General features: G+C 38.6%; 1 protein-coding gene across 2 annotated transcripts in view; it reads right to left on the bottom strand.

Annotated features, from left to right (window-relative positions):
- Positions 1 to 4,052: 4,052 nt before the first annotated feature.
- pxdn.L (peroxidasin L homeolog) overlaps positions 4,053 to 21,788 on the bottom strand; it is an 86,404-nt gene continuing 68,668 nt past the window's right edge. For both annotated transcript variants that reach the window (XM_018263995.2, XM_018263994.2), the window contains 8 exons: positions 18,840 to 18,997; positions 15,815 to 17,315; positions 14,972 to 15,106; positions 13,648 to 13,856; positions 12,360 to 12,459; positions 11,735 to 11,858; positions 8,452 to 8,565; positions 4,053 to 7,567 (listed from right to left, as the gene is read on the bottom strand). In XM_018263995.2, coding sequence (XP_018119484.1) covers positions 7,451 to 7,567; positions 8,452 to 8,565; positions 11,735 to 11,858; positions 12,360 to 12,459; positions 13,648 to 13,856; positions 14,972 to 15,106; positions 15,815 to 17,315; positions 18,840 to 18,997 — 2,458 coding nt within the window. In that variant the 3' untranslated portion in view covers positions 4,053 to 7,450. The remainder of the gene's footprint in view (positions 7,568 to 8,451; positions 8,566 to 11,734; positions 11,859 to 12,359; positions 12,460 to 13,647; positions 13,857 to 14,971; positions 15,107 to 15,814; positions 17,316 to 18,839; positions 18,998 to 21,788) is intronic.

Below are 21,788 nucleotides of genomic sequence, written 5' to 3' on the forward strand. Positions count from 1 at the left end.
GAAAAGAAAAAAAAAAAAGACATTTTTGAAAATGAATGGAACAATGTGATTTTTGTGACAAATGAGTTTGTCTAATTCAAGCTTTCTAGTAAATTTAGCAGTGCTTATAGATGTTAAAAAAACGGTCAATCAATCTAGTTCAGTGCTGTCCAACTTCTATGGTACCGAGGGCCGGAATTTTTCCAATCTACATGGTGGAGGGCCGATAACGGAAGCCAGTGTTAGCCACTCCCTGTTTTTAGACCACACCCACTTTAAACCACACCCATGTTACCGCAAGACCATGTCCACATTAATAGCATACCAAAAAACCAAATGGTTGGTGCTCACTGCAGGGATCAGGGCTAGAACTAGGGGTAGGCAGAGTAGGCGGCTGTCTAGGGCGCCATCATTGGGGGGCGCACTTTTTTCAAGCGTTTATTTAATAATTTGTTTCAGTAATCATGGTCACCCAGTTGGGTGGAATCCATCTCGTTCACCTTCTCCCTCTTGCCGGCAAGTAATAGCTCCTTCTGTGCGGTGCAATGTGACGTGCGTATACGCGTCAATGATGTCACTGATGTGTTGGATGACAGAGAGAGACAGAGAGCTGGGGGGCTGCTGGGTGTGGCTCTCGCTGCTCTCAGCCTTGCACAGTTGCACTGAACACAAGACTTTCTATTACTGTAAAGTGTGAAGCTTCCTACTGGCACAGCCAGGTACAGATTTGGGGGCCATATGTTTGCTGTTGCTGCTGGGCGCTGGCACAGGTACATAAATACTTGGGGGCAATATGATGTGATCAGATTTATTTTTGGCTGCTGTTGCACAGGTAAAGATTGGGGGCAATATGATGGCTGCAGGAGGGCTGTATGATGGATGGCTGTTGAGCTTGCTGGTACAGGTATAGGGGGCAGTAATATAAATGAAAAAGTGTTGTACACTTTATTGCTCTCTTTATTTAAAATATTTACCATCATGGTAAGGAGTGAAATGGTAATGCAGGACAGTGAAGCACTGATTGAAGCTCTTGCCTAGGGTGCCAAACTACCTTGGCCCGACACTGGCAGGGATGTCACTCATATGGGAAAAAAGTTGTCAGATAAGACATACCCATAAATCCATATACCTCCTCCTCCCCTGTGTATAATACAGTACCCCAACATATGATTAAACACCTTAGGGGCCACTAACAATAATTTTCAAATGCTAACAAACCCCCAGAACAAATACCAAAGTATGACACACACAGGGAGTATAGGGAAGGCAGAACAGGGCAGGAGACTGGAATCAGGACCAGTCTAATATGTACTACATACAGTGACACAGTGCTGGTGCCCCATTAGCATTTTGTATAAAGTGTGAACAGGAGAACAATGTGGGCAGTTTTTAGTCTGGGTCTCAGGTGAGAACAGTACAGGGTTTTAGGGGAGTGAACAATAGAGGTGTCACAAGTGTGAACAATACAGGGGGATCACAGGTGTGAACAATACAGGGGATTAGTCTGAATTTGAGGTTTAGACAATGCAGGGGCCAGTTAATCTCTGTAGTGATACCTTTTAAAGTTTACATATGGTAAACAGACACAGCAGGCAGATTTTGATGAGGAGGGCCACATGAGGGGGGTTGCGGGCCGCATACTGATCTAGTTACTTGTGTTCAGGATTGAATCTATATAAAAAAAAACCTTAGATTTGAAACCTTGATACTTAGGCCTCCTCATGTTCTAGTTTTGTTCTACAATGAATTTCCTCTGTCTTTCTGTGAAAATTAAGCAAATATGGTTCCTTATTACATTTCTTTGGTTTCCCTGTGGGCTGGAGAAAAAAAAGGAAACAAATAACAAGAAGTGACATATTAGTGTCAACCAAGTTTTATAACACAATGGTTCATTTCCCTGTTAAGCTTTTTTGGTAGCTACAGATCTTTACATATCCTGAGTATTCTGCTGCCAAAAATGATTCCGCATCCACAACTTGCCTGACCTTGGAAACAACTTAACTTTGGACAAATATCCTGTTTATAAATCCCTATTGCTCCGTCTTTCATCCATACCTAATGAGCAGATGCAACCGACGCGGATGTTTTGTTAAATGTTTACTTCCAATGACAAATTCCTTAAACTGTAATATTCCCCAAACAATCTGGAGGTTACGTTCAACTCATGCAAACACACGCTTTTTAAGAGAGAAAAATGCTAACAAAGATATTTAAAGAAAGACTGTGGTTAATATGAGTGGGGTGCACATTTTTGAAAAGATAAACAGCAACTCAATTCTGGTGATTTTGTGTTTAATATTCGTGGATAATGTACATATATGTGTTATATTTAACTGTTAAATGCCTTTGAATAACTAAGAATATATGTAGGCACCATGCTGGTTTAACTACTGCAGGGCTCAACAGTCTTCAGCTGAATCGTTCATGTTTTAATCCCTCAGTGTAATGTACTAATACATTTAATATAATAGTGTCCAAGAAACTGCAACTCATTTCAGGAGTGATAGATGTACAGATGGAGCAAGGAGATTGAGACATTTGCTTTCAATGTGTCACCATCTCTTACCGACTCTCGTCTTTAAAATAAATGATTTCTAAAGAAATACAAGGGATGATACAATTTTGCATATGGCATATCAACGACCGGGACAACAAGTCTTGCTTCTTGCAGATCTCTAAATAAATGTATCATCATGCGGTGTATGGCATATCTGGGACTGGAACAACTTTTGGTTCTTTATTGAATAATGTTTGCCATAACATTGTTGACTTGTGTTGAACTGTCAGTGGTTGCTACTTGTTGCTGCAAATGGCCCTTGGAAAGTATGTATCTCCCTGAGGAGGATGGCACGATGTGAGTAAAATGATGTGAAGTATCAGACCTGATGATAATTCAGTTGACTCTTTGCTGACTATGAAACCCGACTTTCTTGCTTTGTATGAACAACCTTGTAATCATCCTAGGTGACTCCCACTGCCACACTGATGACCCCTTACAACACAGACCTTCTAATTTTCTCTGTCTCGCTTCCTTCTTTGAACTTCATCAGTCAACAGACACATAAACACATAAGGAAGGCGACTTTCTGTGTGTACTCTGACCCCTACTCTCTTTCAGATCTTCACTATACCTTTTCTATGTCATACTCTCTTCCTTTTTCCTTCTACCTACCATAATGCCATAATTTTGAATATTTGTGTTATAAACCTGCCAACCTGTTCAAACAGGCCTGTGTCAAGCTTATTCTTAAAAAAAGACCATGCTGGACCAGTCATGTCTTTTTAACCACCATCCCACCACCCATCTATCACTTGCCTCTAAAATCCTGGAATATATTGAATTACATTCATCACACCCATGATCTGTTGGCCTCAAGACCCCACTGCTGCTGTTTATATAATGGATAATGTACCCCCTACTGTAATTGTGACCATATAACTCCAAGGTGACTTCTGATAGTAGGGGGTACATTATGCATTATAATCTAGATTTTGTGGGGGGGGGCGGCGTTGAAATTTTGGTCGCCGTTGTCAAATTTGGGCGCGCCAGCGTCCGTTTCGGATGTGTGCCGTCAAATTCCAACTCGTTGCGTCAAATTTGGTGGCCGCTGTTATAAACGGCGCGTTCTGATGTCAGAACACACTGTTTATAAGGATATAATTTAAAGTCTGGTCCCATAGGGAAATGACCAGACTGTTGATTATATAGAGAATAATGTACCCCCTGTTGTAAACCAGCTTCAATACTGGATATGGTACCCCCTAAAACCCTACCAATTTAACAGGGGGTACATTATTTTGTCATGTGACAAAATTACATCACTAAACACCAAATCAAACAGCACTGTTTAAAAGGATACAATTTACCAATATAAAGAATTTACATTTTAGGGAATTTTGTGTTATGCGTTTCATTCTCTAAAAACAATTCAAACATGATTTCAAAACACTTGTAAAAGATACACCTCTAACTAACCCAATATTACTGCACATTCCTTTCTGCCTCACTATATATGCCAACAGGTTTACTGAAAAGAAGACATGGGGGTTACCACAAGAAAAAGACAGGCATATTGAAAGGTAAGCCTATTTATTCAAGATTCATTCATTTCTGAAGCATTCATTACACAGTGCAAACAATTCTTTGGTAATATTCCTGTTTACAATACAAAAGACGAAGGCACTCATTTTTGGTAAGAAAGTTCTGACAATAAATATGCAAAGTTCGCAGCACTGGAAAAAGGAAGGACCTCGGTGTGGAAAAAGAACATTACTGACTGCTGTAGAAAGAAAAACATGAGCTGGGGAAATGAGTCAGTTGTTTATACAAGCATTTATCTGTGCCACACAGTCTCTGCCAGTCTTTGTTTGAAAGGTCCCAACGTCTCTCTGGATCATGACTGAGCACAGAGAATATGTGTCAAGAATTATTTCCATTTATAATGTAATCAGTGGCAATACATCCATACAGGGTATAAAAGAAAGGACTAAATCATAATTAGAGAACCACTGCACCGAAAAATATTTGTACTAGTGAAGTTTAATAGTATCTCTCTATATATACTGTAGATGAAAATAAATGTCCCTGCTATTTGGCATTCACAGCTTTGTTTGGCCAGTCAAGTCGCTTTCTAGCCTCTTGTTAGAGGATCTAAGAGCTTGTTTGTGGAACTGATGAAGGATCACTGTGGCTGGCTAACTTAGCAAAGACTAAGTTGGCCTTTAAAAGGATACTGTCATGGTGAAAACATGTTTTTTTCAAAACACATAAGTTAATAGTCCAGCAGAATTCTGCACTGAAATCTATTTTTCAAAAGAGCAAACAGATTTTGTTATATTCAATTTTGAAATCGGACATCCATTTAAGTAAACTTAGTCTGTTAAAGAATGGCTAATTCCAAGCAACTTTTCAATCGGTCTTTATTTTTTATAGGTTTGAATTGTTTGCCTTCTTTTTCAAAATCTTACCAGCTTTCAAAAGTTAATTTAAAGGTGAACAACCCCTTTAACACATAAAGGGGGTTATTTATCAAGGTCCGAATTTTTGAACCTGGAATAGATCGTTATTTTTCAGAGCAAAAAAAATAAAAAATAAACTACAAATTTTTCAAGATTTATTCAAGTCCGACAGTCTAAAAACTCAGTATCCAAAACCCTGGCATCTAAAAGCTTTTGAGGTCCTGTATAAGTCAACAGGGAAGGTCCCAGTGTCTGTGCTGATGTCCATACCAATATTTGATGATTTTGGGGTTTCTGTGCAAAAAACTACGAAAAAAACGTTGTTTTTGCGGAAAACTCTGAAAATTTGGAGTTTTCGGAGAAAGTTTCAAAGATTGCCAGACCCTATTTTTTTGGGGATTTTTTCTTCATAAAATGCGGCAGATGCTCAGATTTCTAGAACTTCGGATAACTTCGGATCTTGATAAATAACCCCCTAAGAACTACAACTTCAAAATACAACTAAGGAAAAATTAAGGTACAGTGGTGATATAAAAAGATTTGGCCACGTTGGCTTGAAGTCTTTGGTCAACTACTGCTCCCATGGTCCGTCTGGAAAGCAACAGCACAGTGATCCACAAACACACACAGAAAGAATATACCGTATGTGTCTGTACATTGTCCTAAGGAAATACCCAAGCCTACCCAACAGGATTTTGCCATAATGCAATGAAGTGTGCATGTCAAGGAAAATCGTATTAACCCTATGGGACAAGACAGCATTCTAAGAAGGATAAACTATAAACTAAAATAAATGCTCCCCAATTGGGTTGATGTCTGCTCAACCAACATATTTGGCACCCAAGCTTACAGAGAGAATTGGTGTGATCTGTTTACTTACTATATATTAGGAGAGAGATGAAGCATCCATTGTACAGAAGGTCAGTCGCAAGTTAGCAGTCCTTTCGCAGCCTGTGTGCATTTCCTTTCCACAAGACAACGGCTAAATCTGGGAGTAATTACAATGCATTCCATGCTAACAATACAGACCAGTCCCTATGGTATCTGACAGACCTCTTGCCTGTTTTTAAATACCAGTAACATCAAAAAATTTAATTGTTTTAAAGTAATAAAAATATAATGCAGTGTTTCCTTGTACTGGTAAAACTGCTGTGTTTGCTTCAGAAACATTAATATTGTTTATATAAATAAGCTGCTGTGTAGCCATGGGGGCTACTATTCAAATGGGTTACACAGCTGATAAGCTCTGTAGAACATAACATCGGTTAGCAAATTATTTATCCTGTGCCATATAGCCTTTTTTCAATTTCCACCATTGCTACTCAGCAGCTTGTTTATATAAACAATAGTAGTGTTTCTGAAGCAAACACAGTTTTACCAGTGCAGGGCAACACTACATTATATTTTCCTTATTTCAAAACACTTTCATTTTTTGGTGTTACTGTTCCTTTAAGCAAAGCAATGCAGAAGATGTCACTTGTTCTATATAGTAAGACAAGAACAAGTCTGTAAACAACAGTGCATTCATGTTTTTCGTGTGATATGGGACGATTCACTTTAAAAAAATGCTTGTATGGCACATCAGATGGTTTTTCTTCACTCCTCTAAATGAGCACTTTAAGGTTTGTGGCTAATGAGGTATGATTGTTGTCCTTCACTATGTCTCCTCGGGTAACAAAGTTAGGGTACCTGCAACTGAATGCATGATGAAGTCCAATTTACAATCCATAGGAAAATATCAAAACACGTTAAGGAAAGGATTGCATGGCAGCTTTAATAACATGTTGTGTATTCATGAAGGCATTAGGCTGTTTACTATAAAATAGACAAAAAAAAAAAAATTTGCTCGCTAAAATATACTTCTCAAAGAGATATGATCTAACACAAAAATAATAAAAAAGTGTAAAGAAAATGAAGACGAAGTAGTCAAGTCACAAAGGTTATTCCTTTTTTTTTGTAGGAATAGTGCCAGAGTACAGGTATCTGGAGTTCTTTTGTAGTTTTATTTTGAGTGGGAAACAAAAACCGTTATCGTGTTAAAAAAACAGAGGTAAAGTGATATTTAATGCTGATGTCAGACTTGGGCCTGAGCTATAATCAAGGGAGACTGAAACACATCAATCTTGTACACCGTGCCAATATGGTATAAACACAATTTTTGCCAACATTTTTAAAATATCTCCTAATTTGAATGTAATGAGTTTATCCTTTATTTCTTTATAATACTTAAAATTTGTCATTAGCACCATTTACTTTCCTAACCTGAGAGGCATTTAAAACATAAACAATACATTAAAAAAAAAATAATCGGCAGACATAAATTTCAATATCCTGTCTAACGCGGTTCCCTTTGAGAGAGAGGCTGAATTGTGTTCCCGTGTACTAAATAAAAATGTAAGTAATCTTATACAATGGCTGTCCTTGGGTTTTGTAAGGCTATATAGAGGTTTTCTGGAATCTTCCGTGAAGCAAATGCCGCAGTCAGTGATTATGAAAACTGTATTTCTGCTAATTATGTGCTTTGTATCTTGGCATCTGTGCAGACAGGACAGCAAACCCCTTCCATCTTTAGGGGCCACAGGCAATCGATGGGTGGACAGGATTCCACAAAGCAGGTGGTGTGTCCATTCTGGAAAATAAAACATTGATAATAATCAACAGTGTTAGCTAGAGGTGTAACTAGATATTACTGGGCCCCACAGCAAATCATTTTTCAGACTCCCAAAATGTCTAGAGGTTGACCTGTTTTACTAGTATTTATTGAAATTGTATATGAATTAGGACCTCTATACCTCCGAGGCTTATAGTTAAGCCCCTGGTGTTAGCATTACCTTTACAAAAAAATCAAACTGTATCAAAACAGAAAATTGTATTGAGATTATACTATTTTTTTGGACTACTTAATCGCTGCAAGCGGAAGTTTACATAATTTTATTTCTGTACTTTTGCGGTTTTCCTGGAGGCCATTAAAATAAACAAGCAATTTGTGTGTGTAGGCTACTTACGTGCAATACCACAGGCCTAAAAGAAAATCCCATGGCTGACATTTATAGAAAGCAAAAACAGTGTTTGATTTAGGCTTACACCGATGTCAACTGATGGAATTAAATGAAATCTTCGTTTACCAGCATTTAAGGTTATCAAACCAGGGTTTATTTACGGGACAGAGCTGGGAATTAGCTTTGTGACCAAAAGGGTAATTTAGAATGAATTGTGACTTTACTTAACGACTGTAGTCTACTATAGGAAGGAACTTTTCTCTATTAAAGGGATCATAGAGAACCACTATTACGACTAACACATGTGGACCCATTTATGTGCCCTGAGCAACAGCTACAGATCCATAATAAAACTTTTAGAATTATTTTCCTGTCTCTAGTGTAGACAGGTTAACATGACTTATTTTGAAGGGTGAACTTGGCATGTTTTTGAAAAGAATATTCAATTTGCTATGTTTATTCTATGTTTAGTCATTTGCTACTTCTCAGTGGGTGGAGGGGGCACATTACTCACATTGCATTCACATTTTGTACATGCGTCTTTATTCCATTTCTCCTTTGTAGAGTGGGATTCCCCAGTTTCATCAGTGCAGTCCGTATTGCTCAAGCGAGATTCAAGTTTTTTTATCTGAAAGAGACATCTGTCACTATAACACTAAAATCTGAGAATAATAATTTGCATGTCGCAATGTAATATTCTACATTAGGCTTTTATTGCATTGCGAATCTTAATTGCTCATTGCGAACCTTTAACACCTGCTTGAAGGTGGCGTAAACTTTTGGAGCAAACATAACTTTTTCATTAAAGGAGAAGGAAACCCCCTGGGCGCAAAACCCCTCCCCCCTCCCCCCTGGCCTACCTGTCCCCCTGGGCAAATGCCCCTAACTTGTTACTCACCCCTCTGCTCAGGTCCTGTCCACGGAGTTCACAGGCGCCATCTTCTCCCACACAGCCTTCTTCCTGCTTTGACCAATGTGCCTGCGCAGTAGAAACATTTACAGGTACGGATCTACTGCACATGCGCCGAATGTCACGAAGTTTTCCGATTTCCGACATTCGACGCATGTGCAGTAGATCCGTACCTGTAAATGTTCCTACTGCGCATGTGCCAGAAGACGCCGGTCAAAGCAGGAAGAAGACGCGCGTGGGAGAAGATGGCGCCTGTGAACTCCGTGGACAGGACCTGCGCAGAGGGGTGAGTGACAAGTTAGGGGCATTTGCCCAGGGGGACAGGTAGGCCAGGGGGGGAGGAGGGAGGGGGGGCAACACAGGGGAGGGGTTTTGTGCCCAGGGGGTTTCCTTCTCCTTTAAGAAGTTTTATTACATATACTGCACACTATCGCAAACTATAAAATTCTAAATTGCTTCCCTATTGTCGTGCGAGGGTCAAAGTGTTCACAAAGACAAAATTGTTCACTTTGAAAAACATTTATTCACATTGAGAACGAATGTGAATGAATTTTGCATTAGCGAACAACATTACATTCCCCCCTTACAGTTTTATTGGTTTATTCAACTGATTTATTTTCCATTAAACAGTCACCCACTCTGCCCTACCCAAAAGTGGCCCTGGATATTATGCTCACTGCTCGTTGCAAAGGATTGTTTTTTCACTTTTAACTTTCGTACTGATATGAATTAAGCACTCCTTTCTACTTCATGCAGTCTCTACCACGAGCGGACTCATTGTACAACAAATGTTCAATGTTTTTTGGCAGAAATCAATCTGAAATCCCCTAAAGATAACTCGAAACAAGACTTTTACGGCCTGTTGTGCACATCTAGAAAAACCATTCAGCATTCTGTAGTTTCTGCAGCCTCGTATAGATTTAGGACAGAATACATTTGGAAGTTGGTAAGCAAACATTAACTTGGCAAACACTGGTTTCTTTTCATGTCTACAATGTACAAAACTGCACAAGGAGCACTATTATGTTCCAAGCTTTCTCTAATGTGGCAGATATTATGGCAACATAAAACCGTCCATACCTTCACAGAACTAGTAATAAAAAGTGTTGTACGTATGGCTGTCAGCAAACAGAAGGAAAAAAAAAAAAACATGCCTTGTACTTTTACATTGAGCATCTTGAGAAACAGCAGACACACAACATACAAAGGGGGGTTGTTCTGATTAGACTTTTGCAGTTTTTTCCACAAAACTATATGTAACCTGTTTTTGTTTTATATCGCTCTAGTTTGGCATTTAAACGCCTATTTGATTTCCAAACTCACAGAGCTCATCAACCATGCCATTTTCTAAATAGTGACAGGCATGGAGTAAGGGAAAAAACATTAAAATAAAAAGAGCCTCAGCTACAGATGTACTGAAGCCATCATTTTTGAATTCAGCTAAATACTGAATCCCCCACAAATGATTTTGCCAAATACAAGGAATCTAAACTTTAATTTGTATATTTAGTTAGACAAAGTACCCCAAAGAACTGCATAATCTCTAAACATCTGACTGTAGTTAGACTGCTTTAAAGTCACTTGAGATTTGTATTTTCTTTCCAGAGAGTGAGATCGAAATGTGAGTTTTCCAATTTTTTTTCCTCCATAAACTTGCCAGTTTTTAGCTGCCTTTTTATATTCAAGTTTGAGTTTTCTTATGCTTAACAAATCTCAAATATTGGGAGTTTTGACAAATCAAATTTTTTACCATGAAAAACTAAAATTTCAAAGGAGATACATCTGCTTCTAAGGGTCAAGATCACGTTTTTCCACAATTTGAGAAAATAGTAAGAAAAAGAATGTGGTCACGAATAGTTCAAATCTGAGGGTTTCAATCTTGAGATTTCAAGATACAGTTAGGCCCATAAATATTTGGACAGAAACAACTTTTTTTCTAATTTTGGTTCTGTACATTACCACAATAAGTTTTAAATGAAACAACTCAGATGCAGTTGAACTGCAGACTTTCAGCTTTAAATTTAGTGGGTTGAACAAAAAGATTGCATAAAAATGTGAGGAACTAAAGCCTTTTTTTAACACAATCACTTCAGGGGCTCATTGGACCATAGTAATTGGGCCAGGGGCTCAAAAGTAATTGGACCAGGGGCTCAAAAGTAATTGGACAATTGATTAAAAAGGCTATTTCATGGGCAGGTGTCGGACATTCCTTTCTTATGTCATTATCAATGAAGCAGATAAAAGCCCTGGAGTTGATTTGGGGGGGGTGCTTGTATGTGGACATCATGCGGTCAAAGGAGCTCTCCATGCAGGTGACACAAGCCATCCTTAAGCAGCAAGAACAGAAAAAACCCATCTGAGAAATTGCTACAGTATTAGGAGTGGAAAATCTACAGTTTGGTACATCCTCAGAAAGAAAGAAAGCACTGGTAAACTCAACAACGCAAAAAGACCTGGACATCCATGGAAGAAAACAGTGGTGGATGATGGCAGAATCATTTCCATGGTTAAGAGAAACCCCTTCACAACAGCCAAACAAGTGAACAACACTCTCCAGGAGTTCGATGTATCGATATTCAGGTCTACCATAAAGAGAAGACTGCATGAAAGTAAATACAGAGGGTACACTGCATGGTGCAATCCACTCATAAGCATCAAGATTGGACTTTGCTAAAAAAAAAACATCTAAAAAAGCCAGCACAGTTCTGGAAAAAAGTTCTTTGGACAGATGAAACCAAGATCAACCTCTACCAGAATGAAGAAAAAAGCAGGAGAAGGTGTGGAACAGCTCATGATCCAAAGCATACCACATCATGTATTGAACATGGCGGAGGCATACAGATTTCTCAGAACGTGCTGTTTTATGAAGTATGTGCGCATACATTACCTGTTTTCTAAGACTTGTTATAGTCTTTTGCATATCCAAAACAAACTCTTTGAAGTCATTCACGTGTGGCAGATTCTTTGGCTGTTCAGTGTTGGAAGTAGTATTTACAAGCGAATTTGACAAGCTGGAATGAAAAAGTAATTACCACCAAATGTAATACTGGGGGAAAAGGGTTAAGTGAAGCTAGATTTGTTGGGTACCACCAAAGAGGACTGTTAGTATCCTGTAACCCCACATCCACCCCCACTCCACCAAATTTCCCTAATTAAAATATTTCTAGTTCATGCACTTTTAGGTACTCACTTTATTGTTTTGGGCACTATTTTAAACAGTTTAAGGTTTCACAAGATCACATATTTTAAACCTGCTTTTGACTTGATATGCCTTGGTGAGCTTGTTCCTCTACTAATTTACCATGTTAAGGCATCTAACTAATGGGGTCTGATTTATCAACTATAGTTATCTTATATGCCAATGCATATTGATAGTAAAACACACTTGCAGAGAATAATGAGATAAAAGCTGGGCCTTAGGAATGTTATTGTTCCACCGACTAATAAGACTATCTAATAAGTCAACTTGCTGAAACTACTATTGGTTTTCCAGTTCACAATAACATTCTTACCTAGATTCTTCGTTATTTTCGTCCTTATAACTGTGCTCTGTAGATCGTTTCCCTCTGAAGTGATTTGAGAATGTACTAAACTGCCCCCTGGTTCTACAATCTGCCAAAAAAACAATACATAATTTCAAATTCATGAAGAATTATAGTCTGGTGTGACTGATTTCAACTCAAAGTGATTAATTTTTACTTAGAATATATAGGCACTCAGCTCAGACAGTATATCAGAGGTAGGTGCAGGTGCATTCCCTGAGGATGTAGTAAAGGCAGTACAGCACCTCCAGTCAGAAATACCTCACATGTGGTCTGGATCTCACCCAGTGGAGTGGTCAGGGAGGAGAACCTAAAGCCTAACACCCTATCCACTGTGGTCCCTTCACTGTAGGCAAATCTTACAACCTGGGAAGCTACTCCCTGCTACACCTCCTTGATGGAGCACAAAGCTGCTCTTTCTATCTTCCCTCACTGTCTTACTCTCCTAGAGAGTCAATTATATTCCTGTCACTCACTAGCCTCATTAACCGGGTACCTGCTCCCCAACTTATCTCTCTAGAGCAGTGATCTCCAACCAGTAGCTCGTGAGCAACATGTTGCTCTCCAACCCCTTGGATGTTGCTCCCAGTGGCCTCAAAGCAGGTGCTTATTTTCAAATTCCTGGCTTGGAAGCAAGTTTTGGTTGTATAAAAACCGGGTGCACTGCCAAACAGAGCCTCAGTGTAGGTCGATAATCCAAATAGGGGCTACCAAATGGCCTATCACAGCACTTATTTGGCACCCCAAGAACATTTTTCATGCTAGTGTTGCTCCCCAACTCCTTTTACTTCTGAATGTTGCTCAGGGGTTCAAAAGGTTGGGGAGCCCTGCTCCAGAGATACTGATCCCTCTAGAGCACATGGCTCCACTGGGCCTTGCTGTACCCAGGCTCCCCTGTGCACACCCAGCTGGATCAGCATCCAGAAGCCAAAGAGGAAGATCCACCCCTTCTCACTCACTATCCCAAAGTGTTACAAGAAGTGGTCATAAACCCCTTCTGGCCAATAACTTGGATATGTAAATTACAACTAGCCACATGGCAATCTGCCCAGCAACTAGGGAGATCAGGAAGTGTATGGATTTAAAGCCATAGGGGAACATTCACCTTGTGGTCCCTACATATATATATATTTTTTAAATAATGTGAAGATCCATCATCTACCCATCTTAAACATTTTTAGAAAGGTTGTTTGAAATTAGAGATGTTACAGGCACATATATTGTAGGACAAACATCAAACAGAACATGGAACCAGTACCTTCACAGCAATCTTGCCAAACCCTTAGGTCCATCTTGGGAATATTTTTACAGCTGACATAACCGTGCGGGAATTCAGCTACTCTGAACACATCATGTTGTACTTTAGTGATATTGTCTCCATTGTTGCATAGAATTCTGGCCAGGGAGGTCTGTTTGATTTGTGTCAGCTGTGCTGCAGTGAACACACCAGGATTCTCATACCAAAACCTGTTGCAAAAAATTCAAAAATACAACCAAAAAGTGTAAAATATAGAAAAAAAGGAGTGTCATTTAAAACATGCTTTCTGATGGATCTGCCAGTAGCCACAAAGGATTGATACCCGTCTGCTGGTCGAAGCAACTGTCTTAGGGGCAGGTTTTTCCAATTTTCACATTTTGTTCTGGTTTGAGTAAATCTCAGCAAAATATATAAAGTTTTTTTCTCAATTGTAGTGATCTTTTTTTTTTCCCCATGCGATTGTTTTTATATTAAATAATATAACAAATATAAAATCTCCTTACTTAAAACCTGCCAAGATTTTGTGATTTTATAAATAAACAGGACTGAGACAATTTTTTTCTTCAAGATCAAATTTTAGTTCGGGAGATTTCTTTCTATTCAATTGCAAAAAACAAAAATGTATATTGCAAAAATAAAATCCCATTTTATTAGCCACGATGTACACAAAATCACTGCAAAAATTTAAAAAATTGCTGCATAGACTGTGGCTTCCTATTATTCACTGTAGTCTCATGAGTTTAACTGTATATAAAGGATTGTTGCTTTAATAAACCTGGCACATTAATTTATTCTGAGTCCCGTCTAAGCAGCTCGCAGGGGCTCAAAATCCCGATCCATTAAAGGTCCATGAAACAGTTTCCAGCAGTGTCCTGGAAGTTTATGCACACTTTGTGCAGCCAGCAGCACCACCCCTGGAATGGGGAACTCGTGTTGCATGTGGAACGGTAGTTTGGCTTTAGGCCCTGAAGGTTAAAAACTTGCAAATGACTCAATACTCATTTAGCAAAAGCTGTATCTTAATTATCCCATCAAATATTAAGCTAATAAAATAATCTATTCTGTTTATTGTTGTAAAAGAGCTCTTTGACATAATTCTCCATGGAAACCTTTCATGCCCAAAGCTTTCATACATTTAAGAATGAGGTTCTACAGAACATAACTCACAACCAGTTCTTCGCTTATGTGCACCATACAGCTGTTGCTATTATTATTATGTGACGCATAAAAAAACCTGTTCTATTAAAAATTAAAAAGATATTCTGCTTTTATAACATCAAGTATCACTATTTAACACAGAAATTTGGAATAAAAATATTCATACCTGTCCCCATCCCTGACATTTCTGAACTGTGTTGTTAAAAGACACATTAGTGTTGGCCCCAGCCGACTTCCTGGTATGATGTCTTCAACCATCAAGGCAGGGAACAAATCAATGTTCAATGGTGACCCATATAACCTGTGGAACACATGTAGCAGATATATTTCTATATATAAATATTATTTGTGCCAAATGTCTGCAGTTTGTACAGGACACAATCGCTGATCACCTCTTAATTCCATGAGTAGAACACATTAACAAGTTTCTTTGGCAAAATAAATATATTCAGCCTTTGCTTTAAAGGATCCTACATATACAGGAAAAATTAAAATCAGTTCTCCTTTGCAACAGGCACTGAAACACATAAAAATCCCCTGTGTTCTTTAATACATTGTTCTGCTGGCCACATTTTGACTATATTATTGTGATATGGAAAGCAGAGGGACCTCGAGGCCAAGAATCCATCACTCTATAGCAACCAATCCGCAGGTAGCAATCTCTAGGCACCTGTAAAAAGCAAACATCTTATTGGTTGCTATGGGTAACTAGCTGGCCAATCACTGGCACTTTTTATTACATAATCCTGTATGTATTATATTATTATTATTTCAAGGTACAAAAATTTAAAGGATGCCATAATAAAAATCATAATGCTTTTACCAGGTCTAGTGTCCCATAGCAACCAATCAGATGTTTCCATCCTTACAGGTTACTAGAAAATGCTACCTGCTGATTGGTTGCTATGAATTACATTATTTATTAAAGACCTGGTGCAATGTTTGTGAATTTTAATACACTATACAAATAGTCAATTAAATATAAGATTCATTTGACATTACTATGTACCTTTTAAGCTTCTCTCTGACATCTGGATTCTTGATTTCATTTCTAAGATCCTCAAATGTCTGCACTGTAGAGAGATTACAGAAGACTCTAAAATCATGGTAAGGAGGTATCCCATGGTCACGACCCCTCTGGACATTCAATGCTGCCAGATCCAAGGCCACAGCATGGGCCATTGAGAAAAGTTTCTCTGTAAGTTCTGTGTTTAGTAGTTGTGATGTGACACGCATTTTTGCTGCAACCCCAATAAGTCCTCTAAGAAGTGGATCTATACCACCTTCATTTACAATTCTAAATGGAGAGAAGAATGCCCTGTGGAGAGGAACATGACCTTGTGGAATAGGTTCAAAGTTTTCATCCAGTCGGTAGAGAATAGGATTTATAAGCGTATGGCCAAATCGAAATGCAGCAGTTGCAAATTCATTCAGCACTCCAGCATTTACATTGGGATCATAACTTTTGTACTCTCCAAGCATCTTCATGCCTACATCTCCAAATATTTTAGGTAACCAATGAGCATACGTTATGTGCTGCATTTCCGCCCCAACTATCTTACGGGTTTCATGATAAATTGTATCTCCGTCCCAATGCGGGTTCAATCTCAGAAGTTCTGTTGCGATTCTATTATGTTCTCGAAACCACAAAGTGTGCATGCTTGTGAGTCCCAACTGCTCATTAGCTCGATGGTCTCCAGCTAAGAAGCATGGTATTGGGCTCTCGTTTTCATCCCTCATACATTCAGTTGGAGGTCCAGTTGCAAAAGGTAAGAGGGGTTTTCCAGATCTTTGAACAATACCCTGTTTTAAGAGGCCACGGTGGCTTGCTGAATCCCTGACTTCACTGGATTCATGGTCAGAACTTCCATAGACGTTGGATGCATCGATATAAGAAGTCAGCTGGTTCATTTGCTCTCTGGGATAAACAGAGTTCATTAAAAGTGAAGTCATGCCACTTCCGCATACAGGGCTTGAACGAACCATGGACATACAGCGCGCATTATTTCGAACCCGAGGGTCGTTAGGTGGAACCATAATGGGAAAGCAGGGAGCATCATTTGTACAGACAACACTGCAATCCTGACCATCAGAAAACCGAGCCTGACTTAAAGCAACTACAGTAGAGTCAAGATCATGATCAAGAAATTGTCCCCATTGCATCAGCATATGAGTGAATTGTTCATCGGGCGTAATTGTATGGGTTCCTATCAATGTTGTTGAAACTAAACGAGGCAAAGGAAGTGGGAAGCCATTATAAATTCTTCCAGATATTCCTCTTGGCAGATTAAATCCATTTTCATAAACAGACTTTAACAAACGTTCAAAAGCGGTCAGTGATGCTCCCCACATAGGATGCTGTAGGTTATTGCAAGTACCATCATGGGTTCTGTATTTCTGGTGAAAGCACATATTTGAGCAATTATTGATTTTTCTGTGTGTTGCACATCCAGATAGGTTGGCTATCAGATTAAGGTAATGAGGAGAGACAAGATCATTATAGTGATAACCTAAAAAAATGGACAAAAAGAGACATATCAAAAAAAAAACTCTGATATCTGCTTACATATTCAGGTATGGAATGATACTAATATATAATGATTTAAGAATGCATGAAAAACATTGAATAAAATCAAGAATGCATTTCTATAAGGCGACATTGGCATTACAGTAATAGCATAGTATGTTCCTGCAGGTACAGTTGGGGATCTATCATGAAAATGTAATATAAGCTTTATCTCACTGAAATAAGACACTTTCAACACATATTTAAAGGGGTCGCTCACTTTTGAGTTAGCTTTTAGTGTGATGTAGAGAGTGATATCCTGAGACAATTTGCAATTGGTTTTTGTTTTTTATTATTTGTGGTTATTTAGCTTTTTTAGCAGTTCTCCAGTTTGCAATTTCTGCAATCTGGTTATACTAGGGTCCAAATTACCCTATTAATCATGCACTGATTTGAATGTGTCGGGAATATGAAAAGGAGAGGATCTGAATAGAAAGATGAGTAATAAAAAGTAGCATAAATGTGTAGCCTTTCAGAGCATTTGTTTTATATGAGGGCCAGTGATCCCCATTTGAAAACTGGAAAGAAGCAGAAGAAAAAGGCAAATAATCAAAAACTATATATATAAAAAAAATAAAAATAAAGACCAATTGAAAAGTTGCTTAGAATTGGCCATTCTATAAGACACGTAAAGTTAATTTAAAGATGAACCACCCCTTTAATTAAAAAATCTGTTCTGTTTATTAAATAAACAGTATCTCACTCTCAGTAATCTCTCACTCTTCAAGCTCTCTTCATGCAGAAGGGTGATATTTTGATTGAAAGTTAGGTCTAATACATCTTTTAGGAGGGGCTCCCTTTTGTAGCAGATGTTTTAGAGCAAACTAAAATAACCAACTCCAGCACAAACAAAGGCTAACAAAATAACTGAATCTGGCACACACTCTGCATTCAACTAACCAGAATTTCCATCAAAGCTGGTTATTTTGAAAGAGTAAGCTCTCATACATCTTCTAGGCAAAGGGTGTAACCAAAGGATATTTTAGACCTAGCTGTCAATCAAAAACTGACTCCACCTCCTGCATGAAGAAAGACGGGCTGCTGAGAGTGGAAGAGTGAAAAGTAACTTGGTTATTTCATAAATTATACAGAATGTTTCATTGGTCTTATTTGAATGAGATGAAGTGAGATGAAGTGTTACTAATTCAATTAATGCCCCCACTACATCAATGTTATGACCAGCACCCTTGTTTGAGCAAGGCTACCCAGCAAAGCTCTGTATGAATGGACATATAGATTCACTTAGAACTTATTAGAGTATCAATTACTGAGTTGATAGCTGACTGCAAACAGAAACCCCTATCCCTCTATGATGAAAAAACGGAGGTGAAGATGCACAGCATATATCACCTTAGATAAAAAAAGACCAATAGCATTAGAGAAGTTAATGAAATGCTACTGTACAGACGTGCACAATGCTTAATCTTTCAACATGTAAATTTCAATTAGTCATTAAATCTGAACCAACTTGTTCCATTAAGGTCAACCATCAGTCCGTTCTGTACATGGTCTTGTATAATCTGTAGTGTCCTTTCAAATATCTCTGCAGCTCTAGCTTGTTCCACCGTGTAGGGATCTCTGGGGTATCGGAACAGAGCTAGTAGGTCCCCAGGAGAACGTGGGCGACTGCAACACAAACAAGTACATAAAATGAATCTCAATTAGCAAATATTTTATCGTATACAATGTTTGTGTTAGAGGTACAGACACCAAAAATACTCGATTTTGATAAAGCACCTTAAGAATTTCAGCAAGTTTTGTACTTACTTTTGATATTGGTAGGACACTGGCATTCATATTTGCTTTGTAGTGCTTATATAATTGTACTAAATAAATGGCAAACTTTACTATAACAATTAAATGGATGGCTAAAAGGTTGTTATAATCCTAAATCCTTTCAGAAAAGAGAATTGTCGATCCTGCTATGACCATTGACAAATGAGGGAGAGCCTGGCTGAAAATTGTGATTTTCAAAGCTCTACTGCCTTTCTAATACAAAAGTTTGTATAGCATAATTATAGCAAACAAGAGTTAAACCACTGTATTTTTGTCAATTAAAAATATATATTCAGAAGACATAAAATATTTTTCAGGACAAGGAGAAAAAAGCAGATTTAAAATTTAACACATTTTCCACATTCTGGGTGCAGCTAAAATCCACCCCAGGTTCATCAACAAAACAGTAACTACTGACAGCCAATTTAGAGAGGGAAAGCTTCCGTAAATCAAAGAGTGGAAAAGAATAAAAGAAGCACAATAATCTTGAGCTGCTAACCAGTAAATCACAACAGTAACTTGTTCCCCAGTGTTAATAAAGGAGCCCCCTGTGACCTTATAAAATAGGTGGCTCACTTTTGCCAAAAATTTGCACAATACATAGAACTTGCTGAAAATATATTCGGCCTAGTCTTTAAAATCCTTATTATCCCAATTGTCTGTTATTATTCAGTACTTATAGACAAATGCATTTTACCAAACTCCCTATCCCCCCTATAAACAGGGTCATTACTTCAAAGGGAGGGAAGAGCTCTGTATAAACAAACCCTCTCCATTACACATTCAGCAGAATGTTTAATAAGGAGCAGCTTATTATACAATGGCCTTAACTGTGAACTGGGAATTTGCTTTATCAGATTGTCCTCTGCAACCAATGACTTGGCAGAACAGGATGCAAATTGGACAGAACAAGAAATTGGAAAGAAAAAGAAATTGGAGAGAAGTAGAAATTAAATGAATGAATTGAATAGGCAAAAAGTATGTTCAGCACACATCCCTATTAATTGAGATCATATTAATAACAGGTGCATACTGCTCTTTACAAACCCCAGACATGCACCCGAGTCTTCTTCCTGATGGGTCTAGTTTTCTGAGTACACTTCTGTTTGTATTGCGGTTTTGATCCTATGCCCAATTCTTGACCTTGTCTGAAGGCTGCTCTGACATTTGCTTGTATTTGAGAAAGTCTTGTCTGAAGATTATGTACAGTGAATTCTTGTCTGGTTTTGACCTGGCCTGTCTTACTTTGACTTCTCTTATTTTTATTTATCCCATGTCCAAATTGAAACTCCTAGCCTGCCCAGTGGCCATGCTGTAAACTTTAAACAGTTAGGTCCTGGCAGCACCCCAAGTAGCAGAAGGCAATTCCTAAAGCTTTAAGAAGACTGCTATAAGCACATATGAGTTCTTTGATGGTCTATGGTCCCCCAATCAATTCACAGCTTACTAGTGATGGGTGAATTTGTCCCGTTACACCATGAAATTTGTGAATTTCCCGAAAAATTTGTGAATCAAGCGAAAAACTAGCCAAGCTCGACTTTTGATGCCTGTGTCAAAATTGATGCAGACAATTTTGACGCTGGCAACAATTGATGCACATTCAAGTCCATGGGTGTCTGTTTAATTTAATCGTCTGAACTTTCGCCGGCGTCAGACAAAAAAATTTGACGCCGGCGAAATTCCCCGTGAATTTGAACCTGCCGAATAAATTCACCCATCACTAAGATTAACCATTATTTACATCAATAAAAATACAGCTTGAGGAATGGAGGCAGCTTGAAGGGCAACCTTACTAAAGGGCAAATGTTCGATTCAGGAGACCGTCGTACTTTGCGCAACTTCGTCAGACGTCATTTATCAAGATGTGAAGTTTCGTCCCGGATTTCTGGAAAGGCTGCAAAGGCCCGGGCCAAGGGTGACAAGATTTTTGCGTCGGTATGCCACCCAGCTGCATTATATTTTTTTCAGAAGTACTGATAACAAATAAAAAAAAAAAACAAATACAAAAAGTATTGCAGAAGTGATACCTATATTGGCTAACAATAAAAATACATTGCAAGCTTTCGGAGCACCAAAGCCCCTTCATCAGGCAAAATACAAAGGGGCCTTGGTGCTCCGAAAGCTTGCAATGTATTTTTATTGTTAGCTAATATAGGTATCACTTCTACAATACTTTTTGTATTTGTTTGTTTTTTTATTTGTTATTGTTGCTACTGGCTAACATGGTACCCCAGTTTATGTTTTGTTCAGAAGTACTGGGGACACATAAGAGATTTGACAGTTCTTTAAATTTCCTATTCACCTAATCCCAAAGTGCTCCAGCGTAAACCTATGCATGCATGGGGGGGCAGATACGACGAGCAGTCACAAGACCCACTGGGGTGGGTGCCCGAATCAGAAATCCAGGCCTGAGGCCAAGAAACAGCTCCTTTGCTTGCATCCACACTCCTCTGTGTCTGCACCTGGAGGTACTGTACAGGCCTGGCTTTTGTCTGCACTCAGGTTGATGCAGTGCCTCTGGGTGCAGACACAGAAGAAAGCCGTTGTGAGCAGAGATAAGGTCCAAGAAACAGCCCAGAGAGTAGTGTTCTATTTCCTGTTATCACAGACTCATCTTAATTACTCTTAGCACTTCCCATAT

This window comes from Xenopus laevis, chromosome 5L (assembly GCF_017654675.1).
Source record: "Xenopus laevis strain J_2021 chromosome 5L, Xenopus_laevis_v10.1, whole genome shotgun sequence".
NCBI lineage: Eukaryota > Metazoa > Chordata > Amphibia > Anura > Pipidae > Xenopus > Xenopus laevis.